The following is a 17210-nucleotide window of genomic DNA, read 5'->3' on the forward strand; positions in this document are numbered from 1 at the left end:
GTTAATATATAAGGTAGGTCACATTTCTTTCCTGTCCTTGAGCTCACGGTCATTTTTTTTTTTTTTTTTTTTTTAATTTCTCTCTGTGAATGAAGGAAATGGCTATATTTAACGCTGTTGTATGCTGTTGTGTTTTAGAGAATCGAGCCAGCTCATGAATCTTTTTACATGTAGAGGTCTGATCTGATCCATCTCAGTGTTTTTTAGACTGGTGCAGGTAAAGGCAATGTTCATCTGATGCTATACACATACAGTGAGCTACAGTACGTGTGTCACTGCCTTGTTTAAACTCACCAAGGAAATGTTGTTTGTGAGCTTCTCACTTTGGGAGGCATAGAAGATGACAATAAAAGTGTTTTGGAAGCTTAACTGTGTCCCAACATCATTGTGTAGAACGTAACAAAGTATATTTACTCTGGTACATTCACTCAAGTACTGTACTTAGGTACAATTTTGAGGTACTTGTACGTCCATTTTTTGCTACTTTATGCTTCCACTTCACTGCATTTTGGAGGCAAATATTGTACTTTTTATTCCACTACATTTATTCAATAAATTTAGTTACTAGTTACTTTGCAGATTACAGTAGTAATCACTTTTACCAAAGTAATCTTTTAGCAAGATATCTTTACTTGTACTCAAGTATCACTTTTGGTACTTCTCACTGTATATACAGTACATTAATATACTTTTACTCAACTACTGATCATATGAGTAACTCTCACTTTTACCAAACTGATATTTTAACATGTGGTGGTACTAACGTGGTACTAATTTAGTATGGACACCCCTGATGAAGATCAATATCTCGTATTACACATATTGTCTTGTGTATTTTGGCTGGGTTAAACTGTGAAGGAGGCCTCGAAGGCAAAAAGAAAAATAAATAAAAAATGCTTTGCCCGTTTGGCAATCCAGCCTTTTTTTGGCAAAAAGATAAAGAAAAAGAGAAAGGTCATCTTTTGGGACATCAAGGCCAGACTTGAACAGATGATCCACTACTAGTGAAATATAACTTCAACAGTGTGATGGATCCAAATACTCAAAAGGAATTTGACTGGTGACGAGTTGAGGAAGTCTGAGGTGATTACTAGAAACACGGGTTCGGTTTGAGAAGGAAGTTATCTGTTTCCACCGCACAGCTATAACCAGCCTACAATTACACACACTTATCTCAGTTTGTTTTGAATATTAATCTGATTTACTGCCCCCAGTGACGTCACTCAGTGGCTAAATTGCATTGTGGGTAATGTAGGTGCCAGGTTAAGAAAAGGAAGAAGGATACGTGGCATAAAGTAGGTGATGTCTCTGGTTCTGCTGTTTTGATTTTGATCATTTGTTTTCAGACTGTCCAACATTTTTTTTTTTAAAGACCTGCTGCCTACATTACCCACAATGCAACCTAGCCACTAAGTTACTACTAGACTGAACAGTTACCCTTTAAATACAGAAGGCTGAAATGTAAATGTAGACTACATTGACTGCTGCTATGTACAGAAGTGTCATAAGATTAAAATTATTTTCTATATTGCGCTTTCTGTTGTTTAATTTGGTCGTTTGGCGGCTGGTGAACAGTTTTAGCAGCGGCTGAACGCGGCGGCGGTCGTGCTGCTGTTGAACGCGCCCCGGTTTCGTTATCGAGAAACACAGCCGGGGTTTCTGGTGACGTCACGTAGGAAAGTACACATTCTCACGGTGCTGCATTCTGCATCGACCCGAAAACAACAAGATTGCACACAAATCCAGCGACGGCGGCTCATGACACTTTCGTAGAAACCCGAAGTAAGTCTCAAAACCGTGTTTACCAGCAGCTCGCCGCGGAAACACTCACTGAAACGTCACCGAAGAGGCGGCGAAGCCTTCGTTTCTGAACGTCAGAGAGCTAGCGACGGGCTCCGACTATTTCCCGGAATGTGTTAGCTAGGGCTGCTGTTGTGTTTTTATGCGGCGTTAGCGAGTTGTCCGCGTAGGTAGCTGAAATTTAAACAGCTCCCTTTGTGTGTGCACTTAAGCTCTTGTTACCTTTAGTTAAATACGTCACGTGACACGAATTGTCAGCTTAACATCGCTGTTCGATGTAATCTGACATTAGCTCGGCAGCTGATCCAGGATGTAGTCACGTCCCAGTGCTTGATAGTTTTGTTATGCTAGGTAGAAATCCAAACATCGCAGTCAGTTAATGCCTTGAACATAAATCCTACGTGGCTTTACAGCTCTGATTGTGGTTTCTCGCTGTCACAAACGTTATTTGTACACTTTGGTCCAGATTGTGTCACAACAATGGAGAAACCTCCCTTCAGGCAGAACCAGAACTGCGGAGCCTGGGAGCTGAAAGAGAGGCTGGGGATGGGCGGTTTTGCCCATGTTTACCTCTACCAACATCATGTGAGTTCAGAAACATACAACACTGACACTGCAGGCATGTGACACTGAAGCTCATATTGAAACTAAAGAAGAGGCCACCTTGCTAAATGAGCAGTATAATAACTGCACCACTACTTCCTGTGGGGATTAGTAAAGAACTGTAGTTATTGTGGTACTTTCTGAACAACTATGAGGAGCAGCTCCTCCAAAGCTGCACACAAAACTGGCACTTTTTAGTGTGCTCGCATGTGCTGGTATAATGATTAAATTCCTGTTGTCTGTTTTTGAAGGAAACAAATGAAAAACTAGCTGTGAAAATGTGCCGTCTGGAGCTCACACCAAGGAATAAGGACAGATGGAGCAGAGAGATCCAGATCATGAAAAAGTTAGTCCTGTTTTTATACATTTCCTTCCTTTTCACACATTTTCGTTTACACGGCACGTTCATCTAAACATTATGCAGTGACGTTCTGTCCTGGTATCATAATAAAGATGCGTATTCAATGTTTAGTAGACTTAAATTTTTAGTCTGTGAGGTCTTAACATTTAATCCAGTGTCATTTATTTATTTATTTTAGACAAGATGAGTCAAGCTCTTCTGCTTCAAAATCCACATTTCTGATGTTACTTTATACATAAACTTTCTGTTGGGAAAATGTAGATTAACCTTACTAACTCTAGTAGCCATACGTCTACGTAAAACCTCCCGCTGCACAGAACCACACATATGCTACTTCCTTCACCTTACCTTGACAATGACTTGTCCAAAAAACAGTCTTAAAATAATCTTGAAAAGGTCTTAAGAAGCATCAACTCTAAGCGTCTGATACATGTAGACATCCTATTAATGTAAGTTATTTATCACCTAAAAGGAACTGCGGACATTCAGTCGGATAAATACGACATCTGAAGTATTTTGCAGGCATTTTAGCAGTGGATGACTTTGCAAAGTCTGTGCGGGCCTCATGAAATAGTAATGACTCCTCCTTCTCTCACTCAGATTAAATCACATCAATGTTGTGACCGCCCGAGATGTCCCAGACGAAATGGAGCACATAGCCTTAAACGATCTTCCACTGCTGGCCATGGAGTACTGCTCCAGGGGAGATCTGAGGAAGGTGAGGAGCTGTGGAGAGAAGGAGCAGAATATGTCCACGTTAAACTAGATTAATTTGAAAATGTATCTTTTTTAACATTCATATTAAGACGATGTTTTTCACACCCAAAAAAAGTCCTGAGTGGTTAAACCTACACGTCTTGAAAGTGTTGGAAAATGCTCATATACTCCTTAAGAAATGCTTGATTTTCAAAATAACCTGGTCGACACAATCATTCATGTAAACCAAAAGTCTTATATTTCAAATGAAACTGTCCCATCGCCATATTTGATTGTTGACTCCTGGCATTGAAATTAGCAAGAAGTGAATAATCGTGATCAAAACATACAATAAAAGTAAATATATGAACAGCTGGTAAAATAAATAACGTGACAATAAACATTGGTTGACCTGGGTGTAAAGAAAATCCGTAAACCTGATTTTTTCCAGTTGCATTAATAGTAATAATTTAGATGTGATGGTAAAGGCTTTGAGAGGCTGGAAACTTTTGGTTTAGGTACCTATTGATGTGCTTGAATTTGACTCTTCAAAGCTGTATGAACCTTGTCGCTACAGCTGACCTTAAATCAGGACTTTCACAGTCGGCACTTCACATCAGATTTCTGCAGTCAGTAGTGTGTCCTGGTTATAAAGCCCTCCTAAGCATATCACTCTTGCTGGGCTGCATTGTTGGCTGAGATGCACACTTTTGTGGCTTATAGGCCAAAAGAAAGGAGAAGAAGAGAGGTACCTGATTTGATTTCAGTGTTTCATCTCGTATAAGGCAGATTTTCATTTCCAATAATAGCAGTGCATCAAATCAAGTTAGGTTTCCATTCCGTGACAGATTTGTGACAGAATTAAATTTGTGTGGCTTCCAGATGCTGAGCAAACCTGAAAACTGCTGCGGATTGAAAGAGAGTGAAGTGCTTTCATTACTCAACGATGTTGGTAGGTCCAGTGTTTTTCTCTGCGAACCCTCTTCATTCAGACGTGTCCTCTAGAGCGTTATCATTCAGTTTAACCACTGTTTTCTGCTCCAGGATCTGGTATCCAGTATCTGCATGAGAACAAGATCATACACAGAGATCTTAAACCTGAGAACATCGTGCTACAAGATATCAACGGAAAGGTAACCATGCTGTGGTTTTGAGCCTGTTTCTGTTTCACTGTAAATTCAAGGAAACTGTCTTACATTTGTTGATTGTTCTGCAGCTGGTTCACAAGATCATTGACTTGGGTTATGCTAAAGACCTGGACCAGGGCAGTCTGTGTACCTCCTTCGTTGGCACGCTTCAGTACCTGGTGAGCAAACGGGGAATGACCTCTTTATCTTCAGATGCACCTACAGTCGCTTTATGTTATCCCCGGCTTCTAATTATGTGTTGAAACCCTTTAATCTTCCTCTAAAATTGACAGAAAATGAAAATGATGACAATGTATTCCGTTGACATGCACCACCTTTCTCTGCAGGCGCCTGAACTGTTTGAGAACAAGCCATACACTGTCACTGTGGACTACTGGAGCTTTGGCACAATGGTGTTTGAATGCAGTTGTGGTTTCCGTCCATTTCTGCACAACCTCCAACCTGTGCAGTGGTAAGTTGACCTCATATTCAAAACATTTCGGCATGTTAGTTTTGTGTGCAGGAGTGATTTATTTCAACACATAGTCATTGTTTGTTGGATAAAAGCATATTTGAGACTTTAAATAGCTCATAAATCAAAGAAAAGCTGTCAGTCTACAGCAAAAGTTGAGTTTAGAGTGACGTGAGGCGAAGACACTGAGTGAGGTGAAAGGAACAGGTGCATGCAGGTGTTGTGAACAAGTTGTACTTGAGTTTGCTGATTTGGCCGCAAACGCAGTCAGCGGCAGAGGGTGTGACACATCTCAGGTATTTAGGGTGCTTTAAAAGCCTTACAGCCTGTTGCATTAAAGCTTCTTGTAGTCATAACTCAAGAATCAACACACAGACATAATGCACAGATTTTTAGATTCAGTGTGCCTTAATATATGATTTCTGATGTGCATCACATCCATAAATCTGCTTAGAAATCATAGAAGATGCCCCCTTAACTCCAGAACTTGCCTGAGAATAGTCAGATTTTACATTTTCAGTATCAAAGTGATCCAGTCATAGTCGTCTGTACATCCATGGGTACGACATAAACACTAACTGCTAATGGCAAATTCGGCATGACTTTTGCTGGTGTCAGTTTGCCAAATGTGAACAAATCCTGCCTATAAAAGTTCAGTCACACAATCCTTATACTCCTCTGTTAGATCCCTCGAAGCCCACAAATTCTGGGAACTGTAGATGTGTCTAATGTCTTAAACATTAGAGCGAGTCAGTTTTGGTGTTGTGTCTCTATTTAGTCTTAAGTGTGTGTTTCACTTATGACAGGTGGGTCCATTATGCAGCGATATCAGTTCGAGTTGCTGCTATATTTAGAATATTTTCACAGCTTTACTTTGCTGTGAGACAGCACTTTCAGACAGGGAACCGAGACTGTTATATCCATCTATGCTTCTTCAAAGCCAGACCCCTTTTGACAAAAACATTCACAGTCATTTAACCTTGCAGAACATGAGCGTTGCTGGTCTGCTGCTTCTTCAGTCGGTTAGTTAGTTTGCGTTATTTATGTGACTTTTATAGGGTTAGTTCGGCTTCACACAAAGTAACACAAAGAGTGTATTGGCTCTCTGACACATGTAGGATTTCTTCCGTAAAGTCAAATGACTGCTGAAAAGTTTCACCAAGTTCATCAGATCTTAAGAAACCTTTCATTAATTACATGCGATAAAGAGTTTACTGTGTAGTCAGAATAGTGTTGTAAAATCTACCGCAGTGTACAGGCAGAATCAAAGCTGTGCTTTGTTAGAATATTTGCTCATATTGCTTAAATATGTTGAGTGTAATAGTTGACTGAAGAACTGGCCTCCTTGTAAATTGCATTACTTAGTAGAGTTCAAACAGTTTTGAAGCAGCATTTAGCTGATATGAGGAAAGAGACGCAGGCAAATGATGGGGTTCGCAAACGTGGGTGAAATGGAAAGAAAGGCAGCAAAACTTAGAAAACTGAGGTGAGCAACAAAATAAAGACGACCAGCAGGTGGAACCAAATCAAAAGTACTTGGTAAAAGTAATTGGAGCTGTGTTTACATGAGTTTTTATTGTTGATGCAGGACGTCTTTTCTACAAGTGTTCAGTGTCAGTGTTGGCTGGAAATAACTGGAAACAACATCTTCCACAATTAACATGTTCAGTGTGAAGTATAAGGATTAATTAAATGTTTAATTTTTCCATCAGACTACTCTCTGCTTTTGTTACTTGTATAGAAACTCCTTCAAGCCTCCTAACTCTGGTCTTCTCATCCACAGGGCCAGCAAAGTGAGGAATAAAGGTCCAAAAGACATCATGGCTGTGGAGGAACTGAACGGAGAAGTCAAGTTCTCCACACACCTCCCCTACCCCAACAATCTCAGCAGGTTCGGACCCTGTGACAGCCAGAAACAAGTCACCACAAACACTTTTCATACAGGGTGGTGCAGTTATTTCTTCCTCCATGGGAGGAAGGAAAGGGAGAATAGTCTGAGTGTTTTAATTACTTTTTTTTAGGACGCTGTTGGAGCCAATGGAGGCTCTGCTCCAGCTGATGTTGAACTGGGATCCTGTCCAGAGAGGAGGCCGAATCAACTCCGACACCAAGAAGCCTCAGTGCTTTGAAATGCTGGAGCAGATCCTGAGTATGAAGGTGAGTTTACTGGCAGAGCTCCTTTCCTTCAGGTTTTATCTTGAGATGCAGCCTTTCATCAGAGCTTTTGAGCCAGTGTTATTTGAGTCAACCAGCATTTACATTCTTCTCTTTTAGCTGATAGCATTTATTTTTAAAAATAATAAAAAATAATTGATATCTCAAGAATGCCTTGAGGAAATTTCTTGACATTTGGAACAAAAGTCTACTTGAACAAGATGAACTGATGAGATTCGAGTGCTCAAAGGTCACTGTGATCTCACAAAACATTTTTGGCCATTACTCAACAATTTATATAAGTATGACAACATTTTGTACACAGATGTGTGTGGGAAGTGAAGACATTTTATATCTGAAAGCTCAAAGGTCAACTTCATTCTGACGTCACAATATTCTGCGCAAACATTATTCAGCGCCACAGCTCAGAAACAAGCAGCTTGACTGGTGTGCGGAGGCATATAACCACAATGTGGTCATTCTATTTATATCAGCGCCCATACGATACAAGTTTCTGTTCTGAGATCAAAATAACGTTTCTCTTTGTTTGTGCTTTTTGTACTAACGGCTTTTCTCACGTCTCTCCAGGTCGTCCACATCCTGAACATGACCACAGCTCAGGTCCACTCGTTCCAGTTGACACCGGACGAAAGTCTCCACAGTCTGCAGAAACGCATTGAGGGTGAGACCAAGATCGAGGTGGTAAACCAGGAGCTGCTGCAGGAGACGGGAGTGTCACTGGATCCCAGGAAGCCGGCTGCACAGTGCGTCCTAGACGGAGTGGTAAGTCTACTAATGAGCAGCTTAGATTTCACTGGTGCTCCTCCCGAGCAACAACAGGTGGAAGTAAACAGAAATAAACAAACAAATTAAATCACTTGTAACTACTCTAACTTCCTTCTTAACCCCTCAGTAGATCTTTTTATGTGTAATTCATGACTTTCTGGAACATATGTCACATTTTCTTTCACATGGTAATTCTCCAAAACATAAATACTCTGATGAAAGAGTTTAAACCTTCATCAGTGGTTGTCCTGGGGGTGTCGGGGTTTAAGATGCCGGCTGTGTATTGTCCCCAGTTGGAGTCCAGTTGTAGACCTTGTTTGTACTTTGTCATCATCGCCTTCCTGTCTCTACAGTTTCCTGTTGCTAATAAACCGAAGAATAACACTTTAATGTTAGTATCTTCACAAAGACAGGTTTAGGGGAACAAAAGAGTTGTCTCGGTGCTGAAAAACTAAACCGTCTCTGCAGTATGTGATTCACACTCTCGCTGCATGTGTGCTGAGGGACTTTGAATCACCCAGTAGTAATTCTCTCTGGAGCAGCAGGAACTGTATTTTCAGCCTGTGTAACTGATGATTTTCTTCTCTCCTGTGTAGAGAGGCTGGGACAGCTACATCGTCTACCTGTTTGACAAGAGCATCACCACCTACTCCGGTCCCTTCAGCGCCAGACAACTGCCTGATAAAGTCAACACTATCGGTGAGTTTATTTTACGTTACACCTGCTGATTATCAGACAGATTTTTGTCACACTTCCTCCTGTGCCAGTTTGGTTGTCAGGTAAAAATACTGTTCTATAATGGATGGTATTTTTGGAAGTGTTCTCTATTCTGTTTTAACACAAAGAGTGCTGCTGTGACGGCTCTTGTTTTAACTCTACAGTGCAAGAAGCCAAGACACAGCTGCCCCTGGTTGTGTTGAAGAAGGTTTGGGGTGAAGCAGTGAGCTACATCTGTGGCCTGAAGGAGGACTACAGCAGGCTTTTCCAAGGACAGAGGGCAGCAATGTGAGTTACTTGACATTTCCTGACTTTACCGCAATACGGGCACAATGTTGTAGTTTCTCCAATTTCCAACTAAAAAAAACAAAGAACTTATTATGAGGGTAACAAACAACGACTTTGTTAAAAAGTAACTTGAATTGTGTAAGCCAGAGACAATATTCAACGACATTATGATACAGAAATATGTCGAATGTAGATGCAGGAAAGGCAACATACTCAGTGTATGTCCATCCTGTCCTCTCAGAGATAAGGTCAGAGATATGTTCTGTGTATAAGAGACATAATCCAGACTGGCATAAGTGTCTGTGTATTCAAGGGAACATTTGTTTTTTATCTGCAGGGCTTAAAAAATATTAAAAAGCAGTGAGTGTTTTTCAAAAGGAGGTCGTGTAAGTCAAAGTCAAATAACACTTAATTGTCTCCGTCCTCCTCCTCCTCCTCCTCCTCTTCCTCTTCCGTCAGGTTAAGTCTCCTACGCTACAACACCAACCTGACCCGGTGTAAGAACAGCATGTTTGGCTTCTCTCAGCAGCTGAAGGCCAAACTGGACTTCTTCAAGAGCAGCATCCAGTACGACCTGGAAAAATACAGCGATCAGATGCACTACGGCATATGTGAGTTTTGACTGGCAGCCGTTTGTTTCCATACTTGACCCCTCTGAAGGAGAACATGTTCATATGGGAACATTTCACATATATTTATATATATCGCTGAGCACAGTGTTTAATTTAATGAGCTGTCTGTTTGTCCAAAGCCTCTGAGAAGATGCTGAAAGCCTGGCAGGAGAACGAGGAAAGAGCTGCTGCTTTTGCACAGGTAAGGCATGATTTATAAAACAATCACTGAAAAATTAAAAATTGCCTGAAAAGTTTCTCAGATTGAATCCTTATGGTTGCATGTTCCTCTTTTGTCCTGCAGGTGGCAGAAGTGAGCCATCTGGACGATGAGATCATGTCTCTGCACTCTGAGATAGTTGAACTTCAGAGGAGTCCGTACGCTCGACGCCAAGGAGACAAGATGGAGCAGCTGTGAGTGACGGGACACTTTAAAATCTAATGTGCAGAACCGTCAAAGTAACTGCATTTAGCTTTGAGAGTTATAAATCTGAAGCAGTGTTGAAGCAACTCATCGTGAAGAGTCATTCTGTCTTCTCATACTTTGTCTTTTGTAAATTCTGGTATCTTTCTGTGATGTCATCCACTGGAGTGAGGTGTCTTCATCATCATCAGCTGTCCACTCACCAGCTGCCACTGCTAGATTAGATTTAGCGTTTAAAAAACAAATAAACAAACCTTCCTCTGTTCTGCTTTATAACGCAGTGACTGGTGTCACTTCCATGAGACAAACAGACCAGAGAGGATGGATGTCTGACAGCATTTTAAACATCGGTCAATAATCTGCTTTTTAAAAGACCACAAAAATAAACAGCTGTTGGTTCTTATTTGCTAATAATTTTACTGACGTGTTATTTGTCCCTTTGGCGGGACGTTAGAACTCAGTCTAGTAAATATTAAATTGTGACTAATTCATTTTATTGCAGAGAAGAAAAGGCGATTGAGCTCTACAAGCAACTGAAGATGAAATGTAAAAGTAAGAAACATTCAAAATGTCATGATATCACAATTTTCCTCAAAAATCAAATACAGTTGTTAAAGTGAAATGTGTGTTCAGTAGTTTATTTCATCTCATCTTTCAGCACCTGAACCAGATGTGAGCAGCGACAGCTCAGAGATGGTGAAGGCCATCATTCAGACGGTCCAGAACCAGGACAAGGTCCTCAAAGACCTGTACACACACCTCAGGTAAGAGTCCAACACCCTCAAAGATATTCATTTTCAGTCTTTCTCTACTCATTTGGTACTTTAAAGAAGTACAATACCATTAGTTCACATCTTCCCTGTGTCGTCTCTTCCCGACAGTAAGATCCTGATCAGCAAACAGAAGATCATTGACTTGTTTCCACGAATTGAGAAAACGCTGGAGAGTATAAAGGACGCCGACAACACTGTGATGCAGATGCAGATAAAGAGACAGAGAGAGTTCTGGCATTTACTGAAGATCGCCTGTGTGAGTGACTCTGCTGTGTTTATTTATAATGACTGCATAAAAATAATATATTTTTAGTATTTTAGTATTAACCGATGGTCAAAATTTAGCAGCTAGAACTTGACGATATTTGTCATATTGGCTTGAAAACTGACTTTGACAATAAATCAAAGTCGTGTCTGACTGATTTTCTGTCAATCGACTGATTATTTCAGCTCCACGCTGTCCATCACGTGTCTCTGTAGCTTATTAGTCAGTACTGTGGGGTCAGTGTTTCCCCCGCCAAGTTGTACTTTGTGTCCTCTGTTACCTCTTCAGTCATAGACATCCTTTTGTAGGGAAGAGACAATATGTGTATTATTGCTGCTGGTACCAATATGATGACCTCCGTCTTTCCTTCAGGCCCAGAACTCGTCGAGGAGCTCGATAGCAGCGAGTCCCGAGTCGTCCAACCTGCTGCAGGTTTCTCAGTGGTCACAGTCGGCACAACCTGTCAGCTCGCCACATCCTCTAACATCCCTACCAGGGCCGAACGACAGGTAACTCATTCATTCATTCATTCATTCAGAACAATCATGTGACTTACGATTGCTCCGTCAATGCCTTTATTGAAGTATTTACCCTTTTGACCTTTTTCATGTGAAACTGTATGAAATCAAATCTCCACAAATTGATCTAATCTCTGTATAAACGGAGGCCAAACAAGAATTGATTGTATGAATGTTCAGCCACTTGAAGCCAACATTTAGTGGAAGCACCTTCAGGCAGTGATAACAAGGATCGGTCTGTATCAGGCAGATTTGTACATCCGAACACTGCAGGGCTTTCTCAAACTCAAAGTCAGGATTTTAAGTCCAGCTGAGGACATATTTTCTTTTTAAATAAGCTCATGTTTTGGCCACTTGAGGGTGAACAATGCCTATTAAAGCCTATTTTGCTCCGGGATCCTCGCCGGGATATGCATCTGTGTAACTTTCCATGATAGACATGCCCTGAGGAGATCATGCTACTTGTGAAAAAGTTGACCACAGGACAGGAAGAATTTATTTGCTTGGCAACTGTGTGTAACTTTCAGGGTTCATACCGTTCAAGTGCTGGAAATCCTTATTAATGCTTGAATTTTAATGTGGTATTTTCAAGGTTTGAAGGATTCTTTGATTTTGGATTGAGTGCTTGAAACTTCTCAATATTTGTTAAATAGGATAGCAAGTCCACTCACAGACGTGACACGTTTTGAAACATGAAACTTTCTTGTTTTTCTTAAATTTCTCTTCTATTGAATTAGATCATGCAACATAATTTTGACGAAGTGAGCTCATTTTGTGCATATATCTGTGAATATACAGATAAACTTTCAAATGCACCTTGAAAATGCTTGAAAAGTGCTTGAATTTGCTTATGTTAAAGGTGAAGAAACCCTTAACTTTAATTAGCATCCAGCTGTAAGTGTGCTAACACCGCACACAGACCGTCACAAAGCTGTAACATTCACGCCCTGCTGGGCAGCGAGGCCGAGGCGAATAAGGATCATATACCTTCTCTAACATGTGGTTGTGCAGATTTGGGTTTGAATGAGCTTCTTGTGCTGATGTTCACCATAGAAATGAAGCTAACAAGAAGCTAGTGTGAGACAACTGACGTGTTGTTTGAGGCTTTTCTAGTAGTTACCATAAATAAAAGTATGAGTCTGAAAAAGAGCTTTTAAAAATCTCCTATTAAAAAAATTAAATAGTCACAAGACTATTACCTCATGTATCATAAATGTCATTACAGTTGGTGAGTGTGAGTGTGATTCTGTTTTAATATGTAAATACAGCTACACATGGTTTAGTAGGTCAGTGCTCTTCCTCCTCTGGTAAATTGATAAACACACTGTACATCTTGCCGGAGGTTTCATGTGATTAAACAGTCATTTTATGTTTTCCTCTCAGTGATGCTGCACCGCGGCTGCTGCAGGAGAACCAGAGGTACCTCAGTCAGCTGACCAGCCTGATGCAGGAGGCTGCGGACGAACAGACCAAAAGTATAGTGGTGAGTTCACCTGTTTGAATTTGTGGGGTTTCAGGGCAAAGTACAAACGGCCTTCAAATTAGCTCTAACATCTTTCAGACAGGCCTCTCAGAACACGGTGGAACAATTGATCGAAATATCGAAATTGCAAGCGCTGCAATTTTTTGATAAAGGTACACAACATACAATGAAATGAAGCATTGTGGTGCTACAGAGCAGCCCGACGTACGCGAACATACTTATTTGGTACAGATCCAGTTATCAGCATTTTAATGTATATATTTATGTGTGGTGATGAAATGCAAAAAACATTCCCAGAGATGACAGTGCATCGAAGAGATGTTTATAAAGATGTTTAAGTCTCTTAACACCGTGGTTTCTCTCCTTCAAGGACCAAGACTGGAGCTGGACGAAGTACGAAACTTTAACGACAAAATTAAAAAAGAGAAACGCGTGAGCGCCGCCGCGTCCTCCATCCCTGCCTGTTCTCCGAGTAACACTAAAGACTGAGAGCTGTTCACGTAGCAGAGCGACGTCACACGCTGTACAGTTGTACATGAACTCGGGAAATTCTCTCCTGGAAAAAAAAAAAAAGACGGAGTTCACACATGCTCAGTGGTGTCTGTCCACTCCCATCGTCTCACATGGTGGAAGGTCTTCGATGATTATTCTTGTTTTTATATGAGAAAAACAACAAAGCTGTGTCAATCTACGTTTTACTTTTGCTGCATCATAATCCATAAAAACTTGTTTCTACTGTTATTGCAGAACTGTAGCACCAGATTTTTGGGGGTTTGAGGTGGATTTGTCACGCAGGAGAGCGTTGGACAGAAAGATGGGAACTAGTTCAGACTTGTGACATACAAGGGAAACACAGGAAGTGGTCGGGGGTGGGGGTGTGGAGGGTCGCGGAGGAAATTACAATCAAGCAAACAGCACTTTGATACTCCCATGTATCCTCTCTCTCTGTGAAGAGTCGCGTCGTTCCAGGCTGCCAAAACTGTCGCAGAATTTACACAAACTTCTTCTCGCTCATAATCGATTTGATATATTTTACTATACACAGTCTGGGGTTTAGATTCTATATAAATGTTATTATGATTTTTTTCTTTCTATGAATAAAGTGTTATGTATCATAGGCAGAAGTCTTTGGTCATGATATATGAAAGACGTGGCTGGCCATTATGTTTATACGATGTCTACTCTGTACATCTGTCTTTTTAATTGTTTAAAAGATACAACGGTTGTTTAGTTTATGTGCACATAATGTTTCACTGGATGGTTTCTGCTGCGTTCATGCCACACAGATGAAACGAAGAGTCAATGGTCGCGTTTCAAGACAAACTTGGTGCAGATTTGAACACATTTTCAGCAAAAATCCGCAAAAGAAAATGCAAGATATTTAATGAAAGTGAATATTAAGTGTTGGGTGGAGCCACTTTCAGTCAGGTGACAGTGTTGCAGAAGAAATGAAAATGAATGAATGAAAACCATGTTGAAAATGTGATGGAAATATGACGTATCTGTTCGGTTTTATTCATTAAAGTGAGGAAGGTTACACTGTGTTCACGTGGTGTCGGAATAATCTGGAAAAACATTTCTGACTGGGAAAATTCTCGTGAGCAACAACTCAGAAAGTCGGAGAGAATTTTGACACACAAGCTGCCAAGTTGACGTCACATGACGCTGAAACATGGCGGATGAAAGTAAACTGGGTTCTGCATATTTGATCCGATTCCTTTGCTCTTAAAACGCTCTGAGCGATAAAATGCAAAACATCGTCTGTGTTGCTCCCACACTCATGAACACACCAAAGTCGGAAGAACAACTTCCAAACTCGGGAAGCGGGATCATCCGAGGAGTGCGTGAATGCAGCATCAGTCTTGTCAGCAACGCTGCAACGTTTAACTGATTAGTTGTCAACTAGTAAATTGATCACCAACTAATCAGTTTGAGTAATTTTAAGAGAAAAAAGTCAAATTCTCTGGTTCGAGCTTCTTAAATGTGCATATTTTCTAGTTTCTTTCCTCCTCTATGACAGTAAACTGAATATTTTTTGGGTTTGGATTTGTTAGACGTCACCTCTGAGAAATAATTTTACAGTAATTCATTCAGACATCTGGCGAAAAATAATGAATCAGCTTAACAAGAAAATAATCAAGATAAATCGATGAAGATTAAAATAAAGAGACGTCCCTGCTGCCCCAAATGTCACATGAACCGTAAGGTTGGAACCAGTTCCCGACTATCACAGTTAGAATCTGAGGGGGAAAATATGTTTTCAGGGCCTTTTTTAAAAGATAAAAAACATGGATGACTAACTTCGACTGTCCCGAGTTATTTGATGACGTAAACATTTAAAGTTGCCTGCAGTGGCTTTTTTTGTTGTTGGTTAAGTTTTGGTGAATATCTTCTTCATTATTTTACGAAATGTCAGAAAAAAGAGAAAAATTCCTATTAAAATTTCCCTGAACCCAACGTGACATATTCAGATAACTCCATTTATCCTACAACCTGAACCTGTACAATTTGAACTCAAAGAAACAAAGAAAAGCAGCAGTAACCAGAGAATATTTGTCTTTTTTTTTGCTTAAAAAGTTCATAAAACCGTTGCAGAACAGTCGGTTAGTCAACTAGTCCGTTCAGTTCTGGGGCTCTGTCTCTTCATCTGTCCTGTATGACATGAACGTGGCGTTTAAACATGGAGGGGTGGCACCACCTGGTTTCCATTAAACATCGTAGCACTTCAACCATCGATCCTCAGTGAAACAGTGGTTGATCTGAGTGCAGAGACGCTCACAGTAAACCAGTGAACAGTGACTGGTTGAATGTACTGCAGTCACACAGTCGGGTGGAAGCTGAACTGTCACACGGTTTCTTTGGGCCAGAGAGAAATGAATCTTCTGAGCTGAGTTGTATTTATGAAGTTAAAGTGCAATGGAGAAGATTGTTGTTGTTTTTTTTATTTAAGTAACTTTCCATTTAAGTATTTGTTTCCATCTGCTGGTTTAAACTTTGTCTCTGAATGTTTGATTTTTGGAAACGTCATTGTATAAAGATCAAATGTTTGCCTGGTAATGAAATAAAATGACTTTGGCATGATTCTGATGTGGACGCTTCTGCTTTCAATTCACCACTTATGCCTGAAACCACCGGTTTACTCTGTTATTTTATAGACTTGTGGGTAGTTTCCAGTTCCCCTTTGTCAGCAAGGACTCTTTTGGCCTAACCAGACTGGACAATAGGACATCATTTAGTTTCTATCGAAACAAAAGAAATAGTTTGATGTGAAGGAGCGATGGATTAGGGGAGTCATCTCCTGGTTAAACAAACACTATTGCTGATAGAAATCTACCTGATGTGACTCAGGCAGAGATATTCACAGATGAGGCAACGTTTTTTTTTTCTGGTTTTATTTACGTTTAGTCACAAATGCGTCGACTTCCTTCCTTCCTTACCCTCTGACGTATCCTCTGATGTTTCCTTGGGAGTTATAGAGACAGGTGACCGCATGAAACAACAGTTTCAGTGACTAATTTTGCAGATTTTTCTTGATTTGAACATTCATTCAAGATCATTTTAATGCAGAAATGTCACATAATATATCTTTAAGTTTAAAACTGTCTGTCCTTTACACTAATTAGCCATAATGTAAATACCCTCATATCAAATCAAGAGGGAAAACATTTTTATAACAAAAGATCATTAAAAGTTAATTTGCTTTTAAACTCTCAAACTCCACACAGAGCAGTGTAGGTCACGGTCCACTCATAAATCTTATAAAGTCATTTTCTCATGATACATTTTCTCGCTTTCCCAAGAAGCTTTCTCAAAAACAAGCTTTGTTATCTAAAATGCGGAAAAAATAAAAGTAAAGACGCTCCCGGCCTAAACTAAGGCAAGCTACATGTTAAACAGGCAAATTTAATGATTTTCTATATTGACTCCAACAAGATGTACATCTGATATGTCAAACAGTCATCTTTCCGTTTCAAAAACATTAAAATAACATTTTAAAAAAGGGTCAAAATGAAACTTTTTCTCGATAAAATCATGTTCCTGTTCCTCTTCAGCGGAAGTGTTTCATTCTTCACAACAGGAAGTGAGCTTATCATCACAGCTGTGATCACACACCTGCTGTCACCTCTTGAGT

At 40.2% G+C, this 17210-nt stretch overlaps 1 protein-coding gene across 1 annotated transcript; it reads left to right on the top strand.

The window, feature by feature from the left end:
- Positions 1–1642: 1642 nt before the first annotated feature.
- LOC141015476 (inhibitor of nuclear factor kappa-B kinase subunit alpha-like) lies at positions 1643–16159 on the top strand. The gene is made up of 22 exons (XM_073489563.1): positions 1643–1782; positions 2267–2385; positions 2655–2749; positions 3365–3482; positions 4343–4412; positions 4505–4593; positions 4677–4766; positions 4935–5059; positions 6843–6950; positions 7081–7216; positions 7802–7996; positions 8596–8698; positions 8881–9004; positions 9464–9615; positions 9756–9817; positions 9920–10029; positions 10542–10591; positions 10698–10803; positions 10921–11068; positions 11450–11586; positions 12979–13078; positions 13449–16159. The coding sequence occupies exons 2-22, from the start codon at positions 2281–2283 to the stop codon at positions 13512–13514; spliced, it is 2289 nt and encodes a 762-aa protein (XP_073345664.1). The 5' UTR covers positions 1643–1782; positions 2267–2280; the 3' UTR covers positions 13515–16159.
- Positions 16160–17210: the final 1051 nt, after the last annotated feature.

This window comes from Pagrus major, chromosome 20 (genome assembly GCF_040436345.1).
Source record: "Pagrus major chromosome 20, Pma_NU_1.0".
Classification (NCBI taxonomy): Eukaryota; Metazoa; Chordata; class Actinopteri; order Spariformes; family Sparidae; genus Pagrus; species Pagrus major.